The sequence below is a fragment of the Astatotilapia calliptera genome, chromosome 9, assembly GCF_900246225.1.
Source record: "Astatotilapia calliptera chromosome 9, fAstCal1.2, whole genome shotgun sequence".
Classification (NCBI taxonomy): Eukaryota; Metazoa; Chordata; class Actinopteri; order Cichliformes; family Cichlidae; genus Astatotilapia; species Astatotilapia calliptera.
Window position 1 is genome coordinate 29524152 of NC_039310.1, and position 20944 is coordinate 29545095.

Sequence of the window (20944 nt, forward strand, 5' to 3'; positions counted from 1 at the left end):
GTCCTAAAAACAACATGCAACCTATATATGGCAACAAGAAACCTCAGTGCTCGATATCCTCTTTCGGCTAGTCACATCACCCTTGAGACATTATTTATGTTTCCTTATGTTTACCTTGTTATGTTCATGTCATTTATTATTATTTTTTCTTTCTTTCTGTGGAATTTGGTCACAGTTCTTGAGCTCCTTTCCAGACTAAAGTGATGTGTTGTAATTGGTATGTTTAACTAAATGACTCATATTATGATAACACAACATGCATCATTTATTTGCCTGCTTCTAAGAAACCAGGCAAATGCAAATGTAATTTTTTAAAGCGGTCTGAGCAGTAGGTAGGGTCTCTGAAGGTCTTTCAGCTTTTCTTTTGTTTTTATTTCAGTGGCTACTTTACCACTTATCTTTATCGTTTTCAGATTAATGTTTTTTTTTTGTTTGTTTGTTTATTAAGCCACATTGGTGTATGATGATCAAACTGGAAGACCCAGGAGTATGGTGAAGGGAAACAGGAAGCAAATGATGAGATATGACAAATACTACAAGAACTGGACTGAAACATCAGTGACAGACGGTGTCGTGGAGTGCTGAATCCAGATTTAGGAGGAGGAGGATTCAGGAGGAGAGAGTTACAATAATTAATTTCCACAGCTTTCTGTAAAACACGGTGGAGGCTCTGTTGTGGTTTGGGGATGCATTTCAGCCAGGGATGTTGATCTTTTCAAAATTAATGGAATTGTGGAAATAGAAAAATACAGACTGGTTTTGAGGCATTTTCAGCACAATGATGAACCCATACACACTGCAGCCAATGCAGTTAAAGCATTCCTGGATAGAAAACACATTGGAGCACTATCAGTCGTGGATTGGCCTCTCCAGACCCTGATCCTACTGAAGACTACTGAAAGAAATGATGAGAATGGTTGCCTAAGAAAGTTCAGACCACGTTGAAGAAAACAGGTGGTTATATAAAAAACTGATGTATACTCTTGTTGCTATTCTAACAAGGGTATACATCAGGACAGGAAAATATGCTGTATTTTCTTGTATGACGATTCAATAAATTGATGCCCCCCCCCCCCACACACACACACTGTTTTGGTTTCTATTTTTTGGTGAAAAGTATACTGTGGAAGAAACAGTTTGCTGTTATTTCTTTTAGAGTAAACCTTACAGGGGTTTGTGTGTAAAAATCAATTACATTTGTTGATAAGTAATTCAATAAAATAAAATTTTCTGAAAGTCATGTTTCAATGTAAATTTATTACATTTAAATAAATGTAATAATTTAATTTAATTTAATTCACTTTTCACTGTTGAACTACTACGGGTAATTGTTGCTCCGCCCCCTCTTGTTACGTGTATTCTCACATGGTCTCGTCCCTGTAATAAGGGTGTGCATTTTCAACAGCTTAATCTATTTTAAGCCATTACCATTAAATTCCTAAGCATTGTTTCAATCTGGCTCTTAAAACCCTTGTTCATTTTTAAAAATTGTGTAAATATGGCACCAAATAATCAATTATAATGTCGTTAATATTGATTTCATTTATTGTCTCCCCCTTTCTCGTACATGGTACGATCCCTTCCCGTTCGAAGTTGAAGCGGGAGGAAGCTGTCGATGTGTTGCCGGTTGTTGATGTTTCTCTGAAAAAAGAAAAGGCACCGCAGGTATATTATTTATCGAATTGACATTTATCATATTTATCGTAATTTAATCTTATGTTTTGAATAAACGAGTCACAGTTTCAGGCTTTTATGATTAGTTTATTTTCTGTTGTCATTACAATGAAAGATAAGCTGGCTAGCTAGTGTTAACACGGACATTGGTTGTTTCTCTCTTGTCTCTCTCTTTGACAAAGTCTCCTTACAGTGCAGTTTTTGTTGTACAAGATGGACGTGACGACCTGTCTGAAGTCTCTGCTGCTGGCTATACAGCAGTACAGAGACAGCAGGACAGCGCAGCACGCAGCGCAGCTACAAAAACAGGTGGAGGTGAGCTAACTGTTCAGTTTATACATCCGTCAAACTGGAGAATAACACCTGAGTGGCTTTATGAGGCACCACGTGAGGCAAGCAGTGGTTTGGGAGTAGAATATACAAAGTAGGGGTTTGCTGTGCAATAATTTGGCCTGTGATTACAACTCAAAATGCTGTTGGGGATATGTGTATCGTATCCCTGTGTAGTTTACGTACATGCCGTGTGTTTGCAGAAGCTCTCGGGCCTAAAGTGCGAGCAGCTGCTGTCCTCAGCTCAGGTTCTGCCCAGCGAGTGTGTGAGTGGGCTGGTAGAGCTGGCTGGAAACCCAAGCACCAGCCCCACCCTGACGAGCTCCATCATCTCCCTGCTGTCACAGCTAGGTACGGAAGACCTCTTCATACTTTATACACACTTCAGCACCAGTAATGGACCATCACCTGAGTGCTCTGGCATTTTGAATTCAAGTTTATTAGTTAACTAAAACTTTGTTTTTTCACAGAAATGTGAAATTCCAGAAAAGTCCCAGATTTGAGTCTTTATGTGATTGCTTCTGTCAACCCAACAAGCATTAGGGGCCTTTGCAATCATGTCATAGGGATGTAGTTTTATCTAAATGGCATAAACTATTGCGTTTATATTGTAAGCAGAGGAGTAGTTGCCAGAGCAAAAGTATTTAAAAAATTCACAGACAACTTAATCTGTATCGGTTGTCATTATGAAAGTGTTGTAAAGACTTCTTTAGGCATCACAAAGCTGCTGGCGGGGTTTACCAAAGAGGCACCGTGTCAGTTTTGTGACTGAAAGCTGCCGGGCAGATTAATGTGACAGTGGTTTTACAAAACAATCCCATGGGAGCGGAAAATTCTTTAGGTGATCTACTAATGGTGTACTAATTTCTTGCATTCAGTTCATTTCAATAATTATCTGCAAAGAGCATCACAGATTAGTGGCTCAGAAATGAGCACACCCGATGAGGGAGTCTGTTGAAGCCAGGGATGCTATAACAAAAGTAATATAGTGAACACGCAGGTTTTACACATGTCCCTCTCTGAAAACGGTGTGACAAATGAGAGGAGGTTGAAGAACAATCAATATATTTTTCTATAAGGTTGAACTTATCTGATAGAATTCGTTAGGGACTGTTATAAGGTCCTGAGGTCTGAGACTTGGGTGGAGCGGAGGATTTATCTTGAAGACAGCTGTATTACCACAAACTGTCCCACCGTATACATCTGTGTGTAACAGCTGATCTGTACAATGTGCAGAAGAACACAAAGTAATTGCCATCGCCTCTGTCAGTGCGCCCAGGGCGGCTGTGGCTACAATGTAGCTTGCCATGACCAGTGTGTGAATGTGTGTGTGACTGGGTGGATGACTGAATGTGTAAAGCGCTTTGGGGTAGAGCAGGGCGATATGACCAAAATTATCACGATGTACATTTGAAAATTTGCGATAACGATATAACTGACGATATAATTGACACTAGACAAAATGCTTTACAACTCCCCAACTTTATTAGTGGGGGAAAAAACCAAACCATCAATGTATTTGCACTTAAACAAGCAGCTGTTTTTTATGTGCATTAAAGTTATATAAAAATGTAACAGTGCAAATGCAAATTCTTTGCTGACAGTTTAGCCAAAAGGCGTTTCCAGTGGAAACTGGCCGACATATCCTCAGCATAACCATGTAGAATATCCACAAAACTTAAAAAGAGGTTAAACACACGCAGTACCGTAACACTATGTTGAAGCACAGTACGTATCACTCCGCGAGGCTCCTGCCCACGATAGCCGTGATGCTCCGACAATCCATCAAGCGGTGCGGCTTCGTAGCTTAGCAAAGTTGTACTAAAACATGTGACAGATTTTTGAGCGCCGTGCACATAAAATCGTTTCGAGGTCAGTAAACACAACCAGAGTTCATACATAAGGCACACGGGATTATAAGGGGCTCTGTCAACTTTCAGAAAAATCAAAGGATTGATTTTAAGTGTGCCGTATATTCCAAACAACACGGTAATAACGGCGGCCCGCTAGCATGCTCTACCACAAATAGTGCTTTGTTGTGTATCTGACGGACGAAAGCTAAACCAGTTCCACACCACTGAAGTTGCAGAATTTTTACAAACCAGTTCTGGTTCATCTGTTTCATTCAACGATCTGCTTTCGCTCTTCTCATTCTGCGTAGCCACCATGTGCGTATGTAAACAAAGGCACTGCGCACGCGCGTTTTACCCATATTCTATCGCCATATTTCATTCTCTTATCATTGCCCAACATTACACCGGTATCACCGTGAACGGTATGATAGGGCCCAGCCCTACTTTGGGGTCCTTAGGGACTAGTAAAGCGCTATACAAATACAGGGCATTTGCCATCAGATCTCAACTTCTCTGAAGACATATGGCATGTGTGTGTGCATTTTTTTTTTTTTTTACCTTGAAATACCAATCATTACATGACATAAAGAAAAAAGATCAGTGTGTCGATTTATGCATGTGACACAGTAATGTGTAACTTCAGCACAGGGACGGGTTAGGATCAGAGTGTAAATAACATCTTGTGTTCTTTGCACATTGACACTGTCAAAGATTCCTATGTGGTTGAATAGTTTGGAATAAAACAGCGCTACTCTGGATGAGTCCTACCTCCACCTGAGTCGTCAGATATATGTGTAACTCTTGAGGTTAATGCTAGAATAGAGGGACAATTCAAAATTCACCAGATAATGAGGCAGAGGGATGGCATCGCAGTCAGAGGGGTGACCTATCATACAGGGAAGAATAAAAAAAGAGAGGAGAAAATGTAAGCACCATGTAGGAACTAATGAAGATGGGCACACAGATGACTTTGTTCTTTAATTCAGTCTGAAGTTTTATTACTTTTCCTGTGTTATAGCCGAGCAATTTAAATTTACCGCTGTGGTGAAATAACCTTAAAAACAAGTCAAATGTGCACACCTGTGACCGATATGCTCTTCTGCATAAAAAACTGCACTTCACATGCGATTACAATGCCTCCCTGAGCTGTTGACAAGAACCTTTCATAGTATAACTGGTCCAAACACTAAGTCTGTGAAGGTTCTCAGTCATCCAGGTCATCGTAGTCTAAGGAGCTTGGAAATAAAAGCGTTCTTTAAGTTGCTTGAAGACGTTTCACCTCTCATCCAAGAAGCTTCTTCAGTTCTAGGGTCAAATGGTGGAGAGTCCCAGATTTAAGCACTGCGGGAGTAACCCCCCCCGAGAGGGACAAAATGACCCCCTAATGATGCTTTACCTAATCACATGAGCCAAGGTGTGAAAACGGATGTAGGTCACAATCAGCCAGAGTTTTGGGTGAGCTCATTGTGAAACCTGGTCCCACCCTATCATGTGGTTTCCTGAGGTCAGATGGCAAAGGGTGTGAGTGGGCATTAAGGCGTCTGGGAAGGGATCTCAAGCTTCTCAGATGAGAGGTGAAACGTCTTCAAGCAACTTAAAGAAGTCCAGACGCTTTTCTTTCCAAGCTCCTTAGTCCAAACACTAAAACTGAAAACTAAACTCAAACGAGCAAATCTGGAACTGAAATTAAACTGAGTGGAAATCAAATTCAAAGAGAACTAATGTGGAAGAAGTCATGAGAAAATCTAAAGCATCAGTAACTTTGTTTACAGCTGTGTGGACATCATACAAAGTGAGTTTTTCACTGCCACAAAGACTGTTACAGGTTCGAGCTCACACATCAAATCTCCGGCTTTATATAAAATATTGTCGTTCCGCGCTTTCAAAGTATTTCTGCGATGCAGTGTTATTTTATGGAGCCGAACAATACTTGACAATTGTTGATTATACAGGCATAATATATAGAAATACATGGTGCCACTGGCTTGAAAGTGTGTGTGTGTGTGTGTGTGTGTGTGTGTGTGTGTGTTTTTGTTTTGTTTTTTCAAAATTAAAACAAGCCTTAACTTTGATTTCAGGATTTCAGAAATCTACAGTAATTTTTTCCAATTCAAAACCAAAACTTTCATTCATTGCCCTTTACTACAGTGTTCTTACTACCTCACATGTTTAACTCATGTCCATACTGCAGGCAGAGGGGAGGGGAGTCAGACCTAGTGCTGTAAGACCGGACATTAGAACAGGAATGTTTTGAGAAGCCTGAGCATGGACAATGTGTAATCTGGGGCTTTGAAGTTTAAGTATTATGATTCCTAGAAGGGAAATAAGAACCTTGTCAGGTAATCAGTAATCTAGGATCCAGATGTTCTCATCCCTGGTTTTATCCAGTTCAGTCAGTTCAGACAGATTCTTCGATATAAGGGAGTCCAAATTAAGAAATGGTCTGTGGTAAGGGGGAAAGAATAAATCCCTCTGAAAAGTGAGACCTCTCTTAAAGATAGTTCAACAAGTCTCCCTTAATCTGCTAAGACCATAGAAGGATGGTTCACAGCCTGGTGTTCTACGTGTAGCTTATACATATATATATATACTCCTGCACAGGCTTCTCAGACCCTGGTATGTCCTCTGAGGTTTCACCGTCTTTTCTCAATGTCAGGCCCTCTTTCAGCTCATCTCCTTACAGCACTAAGTATGGCTGCCCTCCTACGGTTCTGAGTAAAATCATGTCTGCCTCAAATATATGTGCAGTATGTGGATTTCCACTGTTTTTACAAAATTCCGATAATAACAGCAAACTATTTGTTTGTGTGCCGAACTTTTCACAGTGTGCTGGAAGCTAACCTTTGAATGCATAAATAATCAGAGGCCAGTTGGTCAGTTAGGTTTATTATTGTCTCCCAAAGAATCCTATCGTATTGGGTCAGGAAACTGCTGCATCAGTAAGCAGAGAATAGTAAACAGAATGTATAGTGTAGTAAGAATAATAATAAAAAAAGGATGTTTATGATTTCTGAGACAGAAAATCTAAATGCTAACGACTTCATAAACACTCATTCCTCACAGCCTGCGACGATCAGAGCCGGGAGATTTTGCACAGCAGCTACAACCTCACCAGCACCCTGGCTGCTGTCATACACTGTCACAGCAACACACCTGGGGAGGCTCTGGTGCTGCAGGTAAGCCCATCAATACAGTCGGTGTGCTGCTAGCTGGGGGTGAGACTCAAGCAATTACAGGAAACGTCGTAGCTGTTTTCACACAAACTGAAGCCCTGAAGTCTTCTAAACATTACCGTCAGCTTGTGCGAGCACAAATGTCTCTGCCAGTTCACAGTGACAGAAAGAAAGACAGAAAGAAAGTGCCGTGGTGCTTCTGCTCTTGGTGTCCTTGACATTTATACAAGTTAAAGCATATTTCATGAGCAAAATGTAAAATTGAGAATTGTGTTTTACAAGAAACTCTTTACCCCTTGAAGGCATACAAGGACTAAGCGCTGAAGCCCTTTCCTGTACTGAGCAGAACAAACTGTGTGTGCACCAGGAGCTCGTGAGGGTAGTTTCTGCCTGTGCAGACAAACCCAAAACTATTCCAATAGTGGTCAAACCAAATCTTTATTAATATAGATGTAGTAATTACCTGAAGCAGATTTATGACTGTACTATCTACTCGACAGACTTTTACCTTTTAGCTTTGAGTCTTTCTCTAAAACTGTCTGTGTCGTGTTGCTCTGTATTTCAGTGCCTCCAGGTGCTGCAGAAGCTGACCTACAACACTCGCATCTTCCAGTCCGCCAGCTGCATCCACGAGCTCATCACTTTTCTCATGACCAACATGTGAGAAACACATCTCATCTCTGCCTTTATGTTATACTGAAATACTGCTCTTTATGTTTTGATTCATTATGTTTCAATTAACGAGATTACCGACGGTCTTTCATCACAGCCAATCTCAAAATGAAGACGTTGTCATGTCATGTCTCGGCCTCTTGGCCAATCTCTGTCGCGACAACATCTCCGTGCAGATCTACATCAAGTCTCTGGTGAGTTTCTGCTGATTCACATACAAGAGGAAGAGTTCTAAGAATTGGAGGCCCGAGAAATTCATGAGCTGTAAACCGCAATCATCAAAATTAAACCAAAAAAGGCCTTTAAATATTTCACAATACAATAATAGGATACTCGAATGTTTTTGAGATGCACTATTCAGTTTTTTGGGCCACATGCATTTATTGTTGGTGACCAGTAGGAGTGAAACTGGTTATGTTGTTTTGTAGGACAACGTGAAGCAGTTTTATCGCACACTGATCAACTTTCTGGCGCACAACAGCCTGACTGTGGTGGTCTTCACGTTGTCTATACTGGCCAGCCTCAGCCTGAATGAGAAGGTTGGAGAGAAGGTAGGTGAACTCTGCTGGGATCTGCGCTTAACAAAGTGTCTAAAGACGAAACAAAGAAATCTTTCTGTAAATGTTCACAGACTGGACTGAAAAAGAGTGAAAAAGCAGCTAACGTCCAAAAATCAGAAAACTTTGAAAGAACTCCAAAAAAACCTGGAGAACTTTTGCTCAAAAAACACTTTTTATAAAAAATTACAAGACAATCTGACAAAATGTCATCAAATGAGACTCAAGACTTCTGCAGGTCTCTGCCATGACTCGATTTTTTTTTCTTAACAGCAGAAACAATTGTTCCTTTTTTACTTTGTTCCTATTTTCTATTCTCGTTTTTATCTGTTGAACAGTAAACAACATTCATGCTGATTCACATAATATCCTGTCTCTAATCTCTGGGATTTCCTCGTAGCTCTTTGATGCAAAGAACATCCATCAAACGTTCCAGCTTGTGTTCAACATCATCGTGAATGGTGATGGTACTCTGACGAGAAAATACTCAGTCGACCTTTTGGTTGATTTGTTAAAGAACCCCAAAATAGCTGATTACCTAACAAGGTATGCAGATAATTCACAGCTCTTTTCCTGAACAGCTGCTTTAAAACTCCGCTGAAAGCCTTTGTCCATTTCCAGGTATCCCCACTTCTCGGCATGTGTGTCTCAAGTGTTAGGACTGCTGCATTCGAAAGACCCGGACCCTGCAGCCAAGGTGAGAGACGACAAATATGATAACCCACACCAGCTGTGCTTAACTCTGTAAGTTCCCAGTATTTCCTGAAACCATCACGTGTGACACAGTTTGCATCAGACGTGATGCCGCTGACGTCAACACTGACCTTCTTGTGGCAACAAAGTGGGTCGCTCTTAGACAGTAAATTCCAGTGCGGTCCGTGATGAGGTGCAAACTGTGCAACAAGCCCAGCCATGTGACTTCCTCGCTACTAAATATTCCACAGTCAGCTGTTAGTGGTATTATCACAAAGTGGAAGCGATTGGGAGTGACAGCAACTCAGCCACAAAGTGGTAGGCCATGTAAAATCACAGGGCGGGGTCAGCGTATGCTGAGGAGCAGTGCACAGAGATCACTACAGACCTCCAAATTTCACCTGGTCTTCAGATTAGCTCAGAGGCAGCGCATAGAGAGCCTCATGGATTGGGCTTCCATGGCTGAGCAGCTGCGTCCAAGCCTTACATCACCAAGCGCAACGCAAAGCTTAAAATGCAGTGATGTAAAGCACGGCGCCACTGGACTCTAGAGTGGGCAGATGTGTTCTCTGGAGAGACGTTGGTGGAGGGGGGATTATGGTGTGGGGTTGTTTTTCTGGAGTTGTGCTCAGGCTCGTCGTTCCACTGAAAGCAGCTCAAGGATACCAAAACATTTTGGACAATTTCATGGTCACAACTTTGTGGGAACATTTTGGAGATCATCTCTCCGTGTTCCAACATGGCTGTGCACCAGAAACAACACAAGGTCCACAAAGACATAGATGAGTGAGTTTGATGTGCAGGAATTCGACTGGCCTGCACAGAGTCCTGACCTCAACCTGATAGAAGGCCGACCCTATGAATGAAGAATGGGCTGTCACTCAAGTTCATATGCACATGAAGGCAAACAAGCAAGTCCTGCTCAAACAAAAGGTAGCACTCAGTTAAACTTCAGGGATATGAGCATGTCCAGGTAAGAAGCAGAAGCCTGGGTGGATCCGTTTCACCTACTTTGATGCAAATGACAACAAGAGGAGCGCGTTCAGCATGGCTGAGGGATAGAAAGCTGTACTTTAGTCTTAGTTTTGTCTTTATGGCTCTGAGACGTCTGTCTGAACATCAGCGAATTATTGTTAACGTCTGCACCATCACGGCGTCTTCAAACAGCACAAAAGCTTTGCATCAAATCACGGAGCAACTTCAGGATATGCTCACGTCTGTTCAGTGCAGCCACTGAACCACATTCTCCTTTCAAGGCTTACAGACACAAACTCACTCATTTCTGCACTTTAACACATAAAATTAATATATTTAAAAACATATAAAACAATAAAATGAATTTCTGAGGTAAATACAAATGTTTTTTTGTTTTTAGACAAATAATTATTTTAAATATTTCTTACTGCTCGTTAATAAGACAGAAGTATTTCATATCCTGTTACTTAATCGATTGTTATCAATTTGACAACACACACCACACTTGTACGAATCACAGTTTCAAAGTTCTAGACTTGGCTGACATTGAAGACCTTTGAGGTTTGACCAGAAGAACGATCGATCCAGCGAACGCTGAGGGTCACAGAGGGAGAGCTGCTGTTTCAGCACTGCAGAGAGGCTGTAATGTGCTTCAGTGGAGCTGTTTAGTGTTTGGTTTCACAGCTTATTTTGGGACCTGGTGTTGAAATTCTAACATAAATATCTGTGTTAACTCAAAATGAATAACTGAAGTCAAACGGACAGAAATGTCCTTGGTGAGCACAAGAGCTGAAAGGAGTCTCACTCTGGATTACTGAGCGTGCGTACAGATGGTCCAAATGTGTTCCTGTGTGGTTTTGCTGTTGTTGTTTTGTTTTGTTGTGCAGCAGTTAAAGAAAGCTATTCTCACACAGACTCACATGTTTTTTCTTCCTCTTATAACTGGACAGCAGCGTTTCTGATAAACCGGTGTCTCCTATTAACTGATGACAGTGAAACAACGCTTTCAGGAGCTGCTGCCGACAAACCAGGAAATAAATGCAAGGAATATTTAGTCTTTAAAAATGTTAATGTTGCTTTTTTGTAACAGCCTGTTCTCTCATTATTTGTGCGTGCAGGTTTAAGTGGTTACGTTTGAGTTGAACGATTCTGCAGCTGTCAGCGTTTTTATCAACTGCTGCCTTATAAAGAGACTGTGCAATACATTAAATGTCATGATGAGTTCATTTTTAGTTAATCTGGAAGAACAGAAGCAGAAATGACCTCATACTTTCTTAAACTGAAAAACTAAACTGAAATGATAAAAATCTTCTATCAAAAACTGGAACTAAACTGAACTAAAAAGAAACAATAAAACGTCCCAAAACCCGAAAGGATTCAACTTGAATTTCGATTTTAATTGTCAGATCTAGAGGTTTTCTTACATTTGTTCAGGAGTTTAAACAGAAACTGAAATTGATTTTTAAATTTAGGAAACTGTTGATTTTAAAGTCACTCAGTGTGTTTCCTTGAAATGAAAACGTGATGCTGTAAAATATCAAAAACCGCGAGCGCAAGAGGAAGCAGGGCAGGGGCTTCACGGCATTTTGGTTGCACTTTACCTTTGATGTTTGAATTGAAGAATGAAACGCTGTAAAAACTGTAGTTAATAGTTTTAATATTAACAAGCAATACAATTATGTTGTTTAACTGGTTCATAGCTGGTTTGCAAACCTTTTTTTTGTGATCTCAGCTGAAAAGCTGTTGGACATTTGTTGGTTATTATTTGGTCGATGGTTTTATATCACAAGACCGAACTTGTTCAGTTTTGCTTTCATCTTTCATGTTTTGCTTTCGCTACCTTTTCCATGATGCTCAGGAACTAATAATGCAGGTTTAGGAACTCATCATGGTTTGGGTTAAAATATCAGGAGTGAAACCTGTGACAATGTGTAACGTGACATGTGTCACAAAAGCAACGGCAACAGATTTTTTTAAATAGATACTTTTTATATACATACTAACATAAATATACAAATGTGCCATAATAATATTATTAATAATGATAATAATGTTGCAAAAATTTTGTTATATATAGATTCGTCTGTTCACAATTTATCAATAAATAAATAGATATTCAAGTTTCAGTGGTACAAAACTGAGAAAAGTATCAGATGTTTGTTGCAGTTTTATTCGATTTTTAGTCAATTCTGTGATTATTATAAGCTTGAAGCTGCTGCTCGTATTACTCACAGGTTATGTTGAAATTTGGGTGTTTTGTTCTCTGAAGTTTATCTAAAGATTGTAAGCAGATGCATGAAGATGCTTCTGCTGTCTACTGTGAATATGATCAGACTGTTCCTACTCTTAATCAGCATCCATTCTAACATATAAGACAGAAAATGGAAAAGCATTATCGGCCCACCTTGAGTTTTACTGCATGATTGCACACTTGCCTTTTTCTGCAGCCTATTTTTGGATAAAGGGGAAGGAAAGCCTTTGTAAGCCATGCTCAGCTGCTACAAACCTTCATCTTGATGTGTGTTACGTGTGTGCTTCGCAGGTGTTGGAGCTTCTCCTTGCCATGTGCAGTGTCTCAGGTCTGCGCTCGCTCCTGTGCGAGGTGGTTTTCAAACCGGCGGGACCTAAACTCAGAGCCGCAGGACGGGACGGTGGACGCAAGGCGCAGTGTGGGCTGGCACTGGTGCAGTGGCTGAGCTCGCCCGTGGAGGGTGGCGAATCTTGCTCTCTGCAGGTCCTGCAGCTATTGAGCGAGCTACTGGAGGTAAGGTAGCCCCACTGGGATACAGGGGAGCGGTCTGACAGTGGCAGAACCTTTTCTTCTGATTACCTGGAAGCTGTAGTCATGATTAAAATAAAATTTGTTAGCTGTCCACCCACTTCTCTTCCTGTCCTCTCCATCCAGGAGACACTGGGAGCAGAGAGTATGCCTGATTCTACACTGAGCTTTGTGGAAATGTTGCTTCCGACACTGTTAGGGCTGCTGAAGGGCCTCAATCTCTCACAGGGAGATGCTCACCTGAGAAAACACTGTCTCCGCATCAGCTACGTCACCAGCCTGCTGCTAAATATCCTTCTCGTGACCCTGCCGCCCTGCAGTCTGTCTGTATCTGCACATTAGGGGTGGGGGAAAAAATCGATACTGGGTAGTATCGTGATATTTTGTTTGCTAATAATGTATCGATACAGGGACAGCAGAAATCGATATTTTGTTACAAAAAAAGTTTTCGTGGACTGGAACATGATCTGACTTCATGTTGATCCTTTTTCTGAGCAAGAATCCTGACATTCCTTCACTGTCCAAATGTGTTTAACTTTTTTTATTGCAGCAATAAACATGACAGTTTGCTTATTTTAATTTAAGCCATGTTTTATTTTAATTAAGTTTAAAACTTTATTTAATGTAAAATTATATTTTGTTTTAATTTACTTTCAAATTCTTCAGTTGCTGAATGGGCTGCATAGTTTTCATAAATAGCTATAATTGTACCAGATGGTTGCATTCAGTTAAGTTGGACTAGACTGTAATACAAACCGTTCAGTTTGTCAACAATAAAACTGAAATGAGAGAAAGACTGAGTGCGAGACTTTGATATTAGATAAAATGAATATTGATAAAGTTTACCTTTATGTACAGAATCTGAATATCGCAAAATATTTTAAAAAATTGCAATAATATCGTATCGTGCGTTAAATATTGTGATAATATCGTATCGTGGGTTGTATGGTGATTCCCACCTCTACTGCACATGTCTGATTCCTTCGAAGCCTTAACTCTCCCACTCCTGTGCACAGAGGATGCCACCAGATCCTTGGTGTCCTGTCAGATAAGCGCTCAGCTGTGCCTCTCACAGGTTGAAGCTCTTCTCTCATGTTGTCATAGCAGCAATCCACTCAGCTGTCTGCCTCCCAGCTCTGACGATGATCTCAGGTGAGTGAAAGCTCTGACGATGTTTTGCTCAGATTTTTCTGGGTTCAAGTGATTTTTAGAGATGCTAGAAAAGCAGTGGGATTTCCAGACCGTGCATTATTAATGCAAAATACAGCTGCACTGCTTTATGTGATCAGTACTTTGTACTTACATTGTCTCTAAAAATCTTTAACTCTTTACCCCTTGAAAGTCTACCATGAGTAATACTTGAAGCTCTTTTCTGAACTGAGTGGTTTCTGCCATTTTTCAGGTGTTTGCATCAGAAGTTAGTGAGGGTGGTCTCTGCCCATGCAGCTACCCGAAAATGATTCTTAGTGTTGTCAAACTGCATCTTTTTGATATTTACTGACGTGTCAAACCTCGTCAGTAAAGGTGCAGTGGAGATAATCAAATGTAATTATGGAGGGAAACGATTTCAGAAAATCCCCTAAAACAGCCGTGCTGAGCCAAGTCAGCCATGCTCCATTTATTGGTCACTGTTGGTGGTTGTTATGAAACTTCACCCACTGGCTCTGATATGTAGAGAAAAACACCAACCAACCATCAACACAGCCCACGAGCTGAACCAAAGATGTCAGCAGCCCAGGTGAATCCTCTGCTGGGATAAGCTGGCTAATGCTAACATGATGCCCAACAAGCTTTGGGAGAACGTCTGTTTGTTGTTGTTGTTTCTTTAAGAGGCCATTCTCAATTACACAAAGAGCCACAAGCAAGAGTAAACATGAGCGACACAGCGCTGATCTACATAACAGATAAGGAAAGCAATCCACCAAATGCTGTATCAACTTTTATTTTTATTTTTAAAGAGCTGTGCAGACTTGCTACAGTCATTCACTTCACTTCTACAGAGGCATCCGCTAAGCAATCCACTATGTAATTAACTAAAACTAGACTAAAAACTGAAACTACATATGAAAAAACATTTGAGTTCATTCAAGTAAAAATATAACAAACAAGACTTTTGAGAAAAGTTTAAGCTATTTTAGGAACTCGAAAAACAAATGAAAATATAAAAACAGGAAATATCCTCAGTGTTACTGCTTGTTAATCTGGTACAGTTTGGTATCATAACTTAGCTGATGAGGCTTTGGTGGGCGTGTTTATTGAGTCATTGGCTGTCTACAGACCCAAGACTGTCCTTCATACAATAACATATTAAACTTAACGCTGAAACTAATGTAATGAGGCCCTTTTAAAAGGACACCACACTTGCAGACCTCTGCAGCTGGCGTGCAGACTGCACAGACGACGTTCAGAGAGCTGCAGTCTGTGCATCAAAAGAACAACTGACACGGGCCACTTTACACCACCAGTATAGATGTGTCTGTGACTTAACAGACACATGTGAAATGGATCACTCTATACTTAGTATTGTTACTATTGATAACAGGATTTAAGCGAAGGCGTTTGCCCACTTACATACTTAGAAAGGCCTTAAAATGCTTCCTTCCCACAGAGCTGCAAATAACATTCAGGCACAAATGTAAGTTTGAAAAGTCAGCTGCCACCCTGATCCTGAAACAGCTTAAATCAGCTTTTCATGATGAATTAAAGAACTCATAGACATAATGTTATGTTATTATGTTGAGTTAATTTAGCTGATGAAAGTTTTCTAACTACTTTTGAGGTATTTTAAGATATTAAAGTGTGTGTGTGTGGTTTCAGTCAGGTGTGTGCAGAAGCTCTGCTGAAGACCCTGGAGTTGATGAGCAAACTGAGACAGCATGTGAAGGACATGGAGACCAGCTTCTACAGGATGCTGCAGGTATTACATACAGGCTGACGTTATTTACCTTCCGTACATTCTCACTGACTGCATGTTTTTAGTGCACGCAGGGTTTTGTGTTCAGTTGAAACGAGTTGTTATTCTCTCTGTTTTATCCCTCAGGACCAGAGGATTGTGACGCCGCTCTCTCTGGCCCTCACGTCCCACCACAGAGACAGTGTGCAGACCGGGCTCTCTCTGCTGTTTGAAGCCACTCCCCTCCCAGACTTCCCCTCGTTCGTGTGAGTCTCATGATCCAAACTACACATTTTTATCCAGAAATATTTAATAGTTCTGTGAATCGTGGACAACATTTCTTTGTTTTTTCTCAAGTCTGGGAGAAAGCATCGCCGCCAACAACGCTTATCGCCAGCGAGAGGCCGAGCTGTCTGTGAAGCGCGTGGCAGTGCAGGAAGTCCCGCCTCTCAGGACAAACACCAGCACGCTGGACTCTTCCAGTGTCCACAGCAAAAGTGTCCACAGTCTGGTGGAGAAGATTCAGACTGGGCTGGAGGTAGAGTGTGCAAGAGTGTTTCTCTGTGACTGTTGAAACGTGAACATTTCCATGGTGGAGGCAAACAGCTGTGATCAGAACATAAGACCAAGATGAAGCATTTTCTTCTTTCATTCAAACAGATTTGATCTTCAGGTGATTTGCTTCTACGGGTTAATTTTTATTAAAGCTGTTAAAGTTTTAAGACCAAAAAAGGTGAAAAAGTTTTACAATAAACGCCTTCAGATCGACTCCTGGAAACTGGGATGGTTGGGTTGGTTAGTCTCTTTCTTTGTTTGTTGTTGTTGTCATCAGATGAAGCATGCTTTACAGACTACACATGTACAAACTAGATTACAGATGCTAGTCAAGGATCGTGGCCTCTCGGTGGCTCACAGCGTGAAGTCCTGCGTTCATTAGTCATACATTATGAGGATCAGTCAGATCAACACAACCAAAAGGGGGAAGACGCCATCTTTTGGTGCACTTTAACAAATGCAAATTAAATTTCATCCTCAAATTAACTATTAGGTAATGTAAATTATCCAAGAACACCACCAGGGTAGCAGTGACCTGTTTAGGCTTTTATTTTATTTATTTTCATTTTAATATTCACATTTTACCGGAAACCATAAGTTGTTTAAATGTCCAAAATTAAAATCAATTGATACAATAAAAATAATTTAAATAAAATCACCTTTTGAGCGTACTGCAGATTATGGGTTCTCTAAAATGTCGTGGCGCCCAACCACATGCGTGTCCTGCATCCATGTTTAACTTTTACTTTGAAATATTTTAGGACCAAAATGTTTTTTGCTTGATTTTTGTAGGTCAAAACAATAAAACGTTGTTTGGACTGCTGCTAACAAAGGAAACGTCTTAAATTACAGAAACAAACATGATTTATCAAACTTTATAATGTAGCTACAGGCTGTGCACACACAGTGCAGTTTTATTAGATAATGCACAGAAGTAAAAACACTAAAATATTAGATTCTGATATTATTTTCCACTTTTCTTTGTTCCCTGGATAATTTAAAGTCGTCGGGGCCTCGAAAACTGTTTCACAAAGAAATATTTTATTATTTAAAGTGTTTAAAGGTCGTAAAGTTTGGGAACATTTGGTGTAACCCCTGGAAACGGTGTCGGCAACATTTCCAGACAAACAAAACTGTGTCATAAATGTTTTCAATCTTCCCGTCGACGTTTCCACTGAAGTCTGTCTGATGCTTGCAGCTGCAGGAGCAGGTCAAAGACTCGCACGTGTCCGAGATCATCGACGTGTATGAACAGAAGCTGGGCGCGTACGCGGTGAGTACATCAGGCCTAAGCAATGAACACTGCTGTAATGTTGCAGACGAGTAACCACGCAGTTTAAAAATCTGTCATATGTTTGCAGTTTGTTTTTAACAGTCTGATTTTTACTTCTTGAGAGTTATTTGTTGATGTAACACTGAAGCCTCTGCAGGAGCATTCAGACTTTATCTGGATTTTAGCATTTCTGTATCTGATGAAGGTTTCTGTGTGTCTCCTCAGTCTAAGGAGAGCCGTCTGCAGGACTTGTTGGAGGCGAAGGCTCTGGCTCTTTCTCAGGCCGACCGTCTCCTCGCTCAGTATCGCTTTCAGAGAGCTCAGGCTGAGGCTGAGGTAACATGTTTTTATTCTTTCCTTTAGATTTTGATAATACACTGTTTGCAGTGCCAGCTTCTTAAATGTGAGGATCATGTGCTTTATCTTTTTTGTGATGTTAAAACATTAAAAAAAAACAAAACATCATAACGAGCTATTTAAACTTTGTTTTTCCTGTTTTTTCTCACATTTTGTGCTAGAAGATTAATAGTGAATAAATACGTGTAATTACGATGTTTAATGCAGTCCCAGGTTGTAGTTTGCAGATGCACTGCGTCACGCTGTCCGTGCCAAATGCTTTTCTGATGTTAAATGTGAAGCAGTGTCAGTGTGAGCACCTCCTAAAATCATTAAATTAAATCAAGCCATGGGAAAGTTCATCTTTGCTTAGAAGTTCAATCACTGATCCTCGCTGTTTTTAGTAAAATCCACTTTTCCTGTATGTTAATTTTGCCCCGTGTTCTGCCCGCAGGCTCGTAAGCTGGGCGGTCTGCTGAAGGACGCCGAGCGGCGGCGCGAGGAGCTGAAGGTGGAGCTGAGCGGCCAGGTGCTGGAGGTGGAGCGCTCCAGAGCTGACATGGAGGAGCTGCTGCAGCACAACTCCAGGCTACAGCGGGACTCTGAGGAGCACCAGGCCCTGAAAGGAGCCTACAACACCCTGCTCAACAGGTCAGAGGCACTTTGGTGAAACCATGGTGGGATTTATTTATTTGTTTGTTTATTTGAGCTCTTTATTTTGGCTCTATTTTTAATAACAGCTGTAGTTAAACAGTGAAGGTTTTTCTCCTCACACTTCGCTCTCTGAGCCAACACAGTTCAATCTGCACTATTTCCTTTTAACGCCAGTAAGAAGAGGAAAAACACTTTTTTGTGTTTTGATGAAGTTACAGACGCTGGGGTCAAACGTGTTTTGACTTCTTAACCACCAAAGTCTCTTTTTTCTGTTCCTTTTTTTGTTCTCACTTTTAAAGTCCACAGTCCTGATCTGTGATCACTGCTGCAGATTTAACCAGTACTGTCCTGCTTTGTTTCCGCCTGAGAGAAATGATCTTATAACACGTGTATAACAAGACTTTATTTCAGGCTGTGGAAATGAAACTTTGGGCTGGTTTATTGGGACGTGCAGATGTGTGACAGTTCTGCTCTGCAGGTTCAATGAGACGGAGCGGCTGCTGAAGGAGGTGCAGGCGGCTCACGTTTCTCTCACCAAACAGACGGACACCCTGAAGAAGAACCACGAAGCCCTCCAGCTGCAGCAAAACAAGTGTGCCACACACACACACACACACGTGCGACACTTGTTTCCTTTGACCTGAAGACGAGGTTTCTGACGCTCGTTGCTCTTTGTTAGGACGGCGTCATTGTTGCAGGAGAGAGAAGAGGAGATCAGATCGCTTAATTCAGATCTACAGAAGAAAAACGGTGAAATCTCAGGTTGGTTTTCAGTTAATTTCACCGTAACAGACAAATGTGTGTATCCTAAATATGGGAAAGGACCTTTCCCCCCTGAAATCTGATCCCAAGACTCTTCATTCATCAGAGATGTGAGAAAATCTGTGTAACTTTTATTTGTTTATTAGAGGAACGTTTTTATTGTCGCCTGCAAATGTTTGTCTAAAACCGCCTCTGACTGATAAAGTCAAGATTATAAGACATGTTTTTATCAGCGCTGAGATTAAAGACAACCTAAAGGATTTGTAACCTATCCATGAGCCTCAGGAGCACTTTGCTTTGTTCCTGTCAGGTCTGCGTGCTGAACTCCGGGCTGAGGAGGAGAAGGTGAAGGAAAAGGAGCAGGAGAGGAGAGACCTGGAGGAGACGGTGGATGTTTTAAGGAAAGAACTCAACAAAACAGAGCAGGCCCGGAAGGACGCCAGCATCAAGGTAACAACAGGAGTGTCGATCAAACGCGACACGTTTGCTCCAAGCTACACCTGCAGCTTCTATACCTTTGTTTCCTTAACATGTAAAGTATTTTGTTGGGCTTCTTTTTCTTTTATTTGATGCCTTAATTTTAGCTCATGCATGCACCTGTGATTTGATGGACAATTGACAGAAAAGTCGTTCTCTGTTCTCACGTGTGTGAAGAGATGCTGATAAGAAACAAACGATGCTTGAAAAATGAACAAAGAAAGAAACTAAAATCCTCCAAAAAGGGAAAACAAAATGTCCAAATTCACATAAAGTGAAACGCCTTTTTGACAACTTAATAAACGTAATAAAATAAAATAAAACAGCCTTTTAGATTCAGATCTTTAAAAAAAAATAATCCCAAAATTGAAGAGCTTGTAACCATCGAGGCGTGAGACGGAGTCAAAAACAGATTCCTGCAGCCTGTCCCAAAGCTTCTGTCCACAGACGAATCCAAGCTTGTCACAGTTTAAGTCGATGATCAGGCAGCAGACAGGAGATAAACCCAGGCTGGTTTCTTGATGTAGAACATTTTCTGTTTTCCAGGCGTCGTCTCTGGAGCTGCAGAAGAGTCAGCTGGAGACGAAGCTGAAGCAGAAGGAGGACGAGTTGAACAAACACTCTGCGATGATCGCCATGATCCACAGCCTCAGCAGCGGCAAGATGAAGAGCGACGTCAACCTGTCGCTCTGAGCAGCGACCGAGCTGCACCGGAGAAAATCTGATTTGAAAAACATCCCCATCAACTTTCAAGACTATAAGCTTGAGCTTTAAACCTTCAGGAAACTTTTTATAGAAAACACTTAATGAACTGTATTAAACACAACTTATATTTTAAAATATGTCAGTTTTTCTGTGTCTGTGTTTTTATTTAGTAAATAAATGATAGATATGTGTGTACATCCTAGATCGTTTTTGTAAATTCCTCTTTTAAAAAATATTTAAAAACGTAACTAAAATAAACTGTAGCCTCGGCCTGCTTTTTGAAATAAATTTTTAATTATCATTTACATATTTATAGAGCTGACGGATGTTTTCAGGCAGATGTTTCTGATTTGTTCAGTATTTTTTCATAATTCTTGTGAACAGAATATTATCTGGCTTCCCAACAGATCAAATAGCGAGATGGTCCAGTCGTCTGATAGGTGAGCCGCAGTCTTTAGGGATGCAACGATACCAGTTTTTTCAAACCGATACGATACCGATACTATAATACAATTAATTGGAAGACAGGTTTTATTATATTCTCTGCCGATAAAAAAATTAAATCTAAAAATGACCACAAAAA

At 40.8% G+C, this 20944-nt stretch overlaps 1 protein-coding gene across 2 annotated transcripts; it reads left to right on the forward strand.

Moving 5' to 3' along the window:
- Positions 1 to 1556: 1556 nt before the first annotated feature.
- On the forward strand, positions 1557 to 20563 carry cip2a (cellular inhibitor of PP2A). Of its 2 annotated transcripts, none has more exons than XM_026180312.1 (22): positions 1557 to 1665; positions 1857 to 1989; positions 2208 to 2355; positions 6921 to 7033; positions 7596 to 7690; positions 7800 to 7896; positions 8131 to 8253; positions 8660 to 8805; positions 8881 to 8956; positions 12470 to 12691; positions 12833 to 12995; positions 13711 to 13858; positions 15524 to 15623; positions 15747 to 15865; positions 15957 to 16137; positions 17353 to 17427; positions 17653 to 17763; positions 18218 to 18414; positions 18896 to 19009; positions 19097 to 19179; positions 19490 to 19629; positions 20203 to 20563. In XM_026180312.1, the coding sequence occupies exons 2-22, from the start codon at positions 1888 to 1890 to the stop codon at positions 20347 to 20349; spliced, it is 2700 nt and encodes an 899-aa protein (XP_026036097.1). In that variant the 5' UTR covers positions 1557 to 1665; positions 1857 to 1887; the 3' UTR covers positions 20350 to 20563. The 2 variants fall into 2 exon arrangements, with proteins under 2 accessions (XP_026036097.1, XP_026036098.1); XM_026180313.1 differs by having other exon boundaries at positions 1868 to 1989.
- The last annotated feature ends 381 nt before the right edge of the window (positions 20564 to 20944 follow it).

What these genes read in the sequence shown, in the direction of transcription:
- cip2a (XM_026180312.1), top strand. Translation starts at nt 1,888, where the DNA reads ATGGACGTGACGACCTGTCTGAAGTCTCTGCTGCTGGCTATACAGCAG. An exon ending in ATAGCTGATTACCTAACAAG is followed by an intron (nt 8,806 to 8,880) that starts GTATGCAGATAA and finishes GTCCATTTCCAG; the next exon opens with GTATCCCCACTTCTCGGCAT. An exon ending in TACAACACCCTGCTCAACAG is followed by an intron (nt 18,415 to 18,895) that starts GTCAGAGGCACT and finishes TCTGCTCTGCAG; the next exon opens with GTTCAATGAGACGGAGCGGC.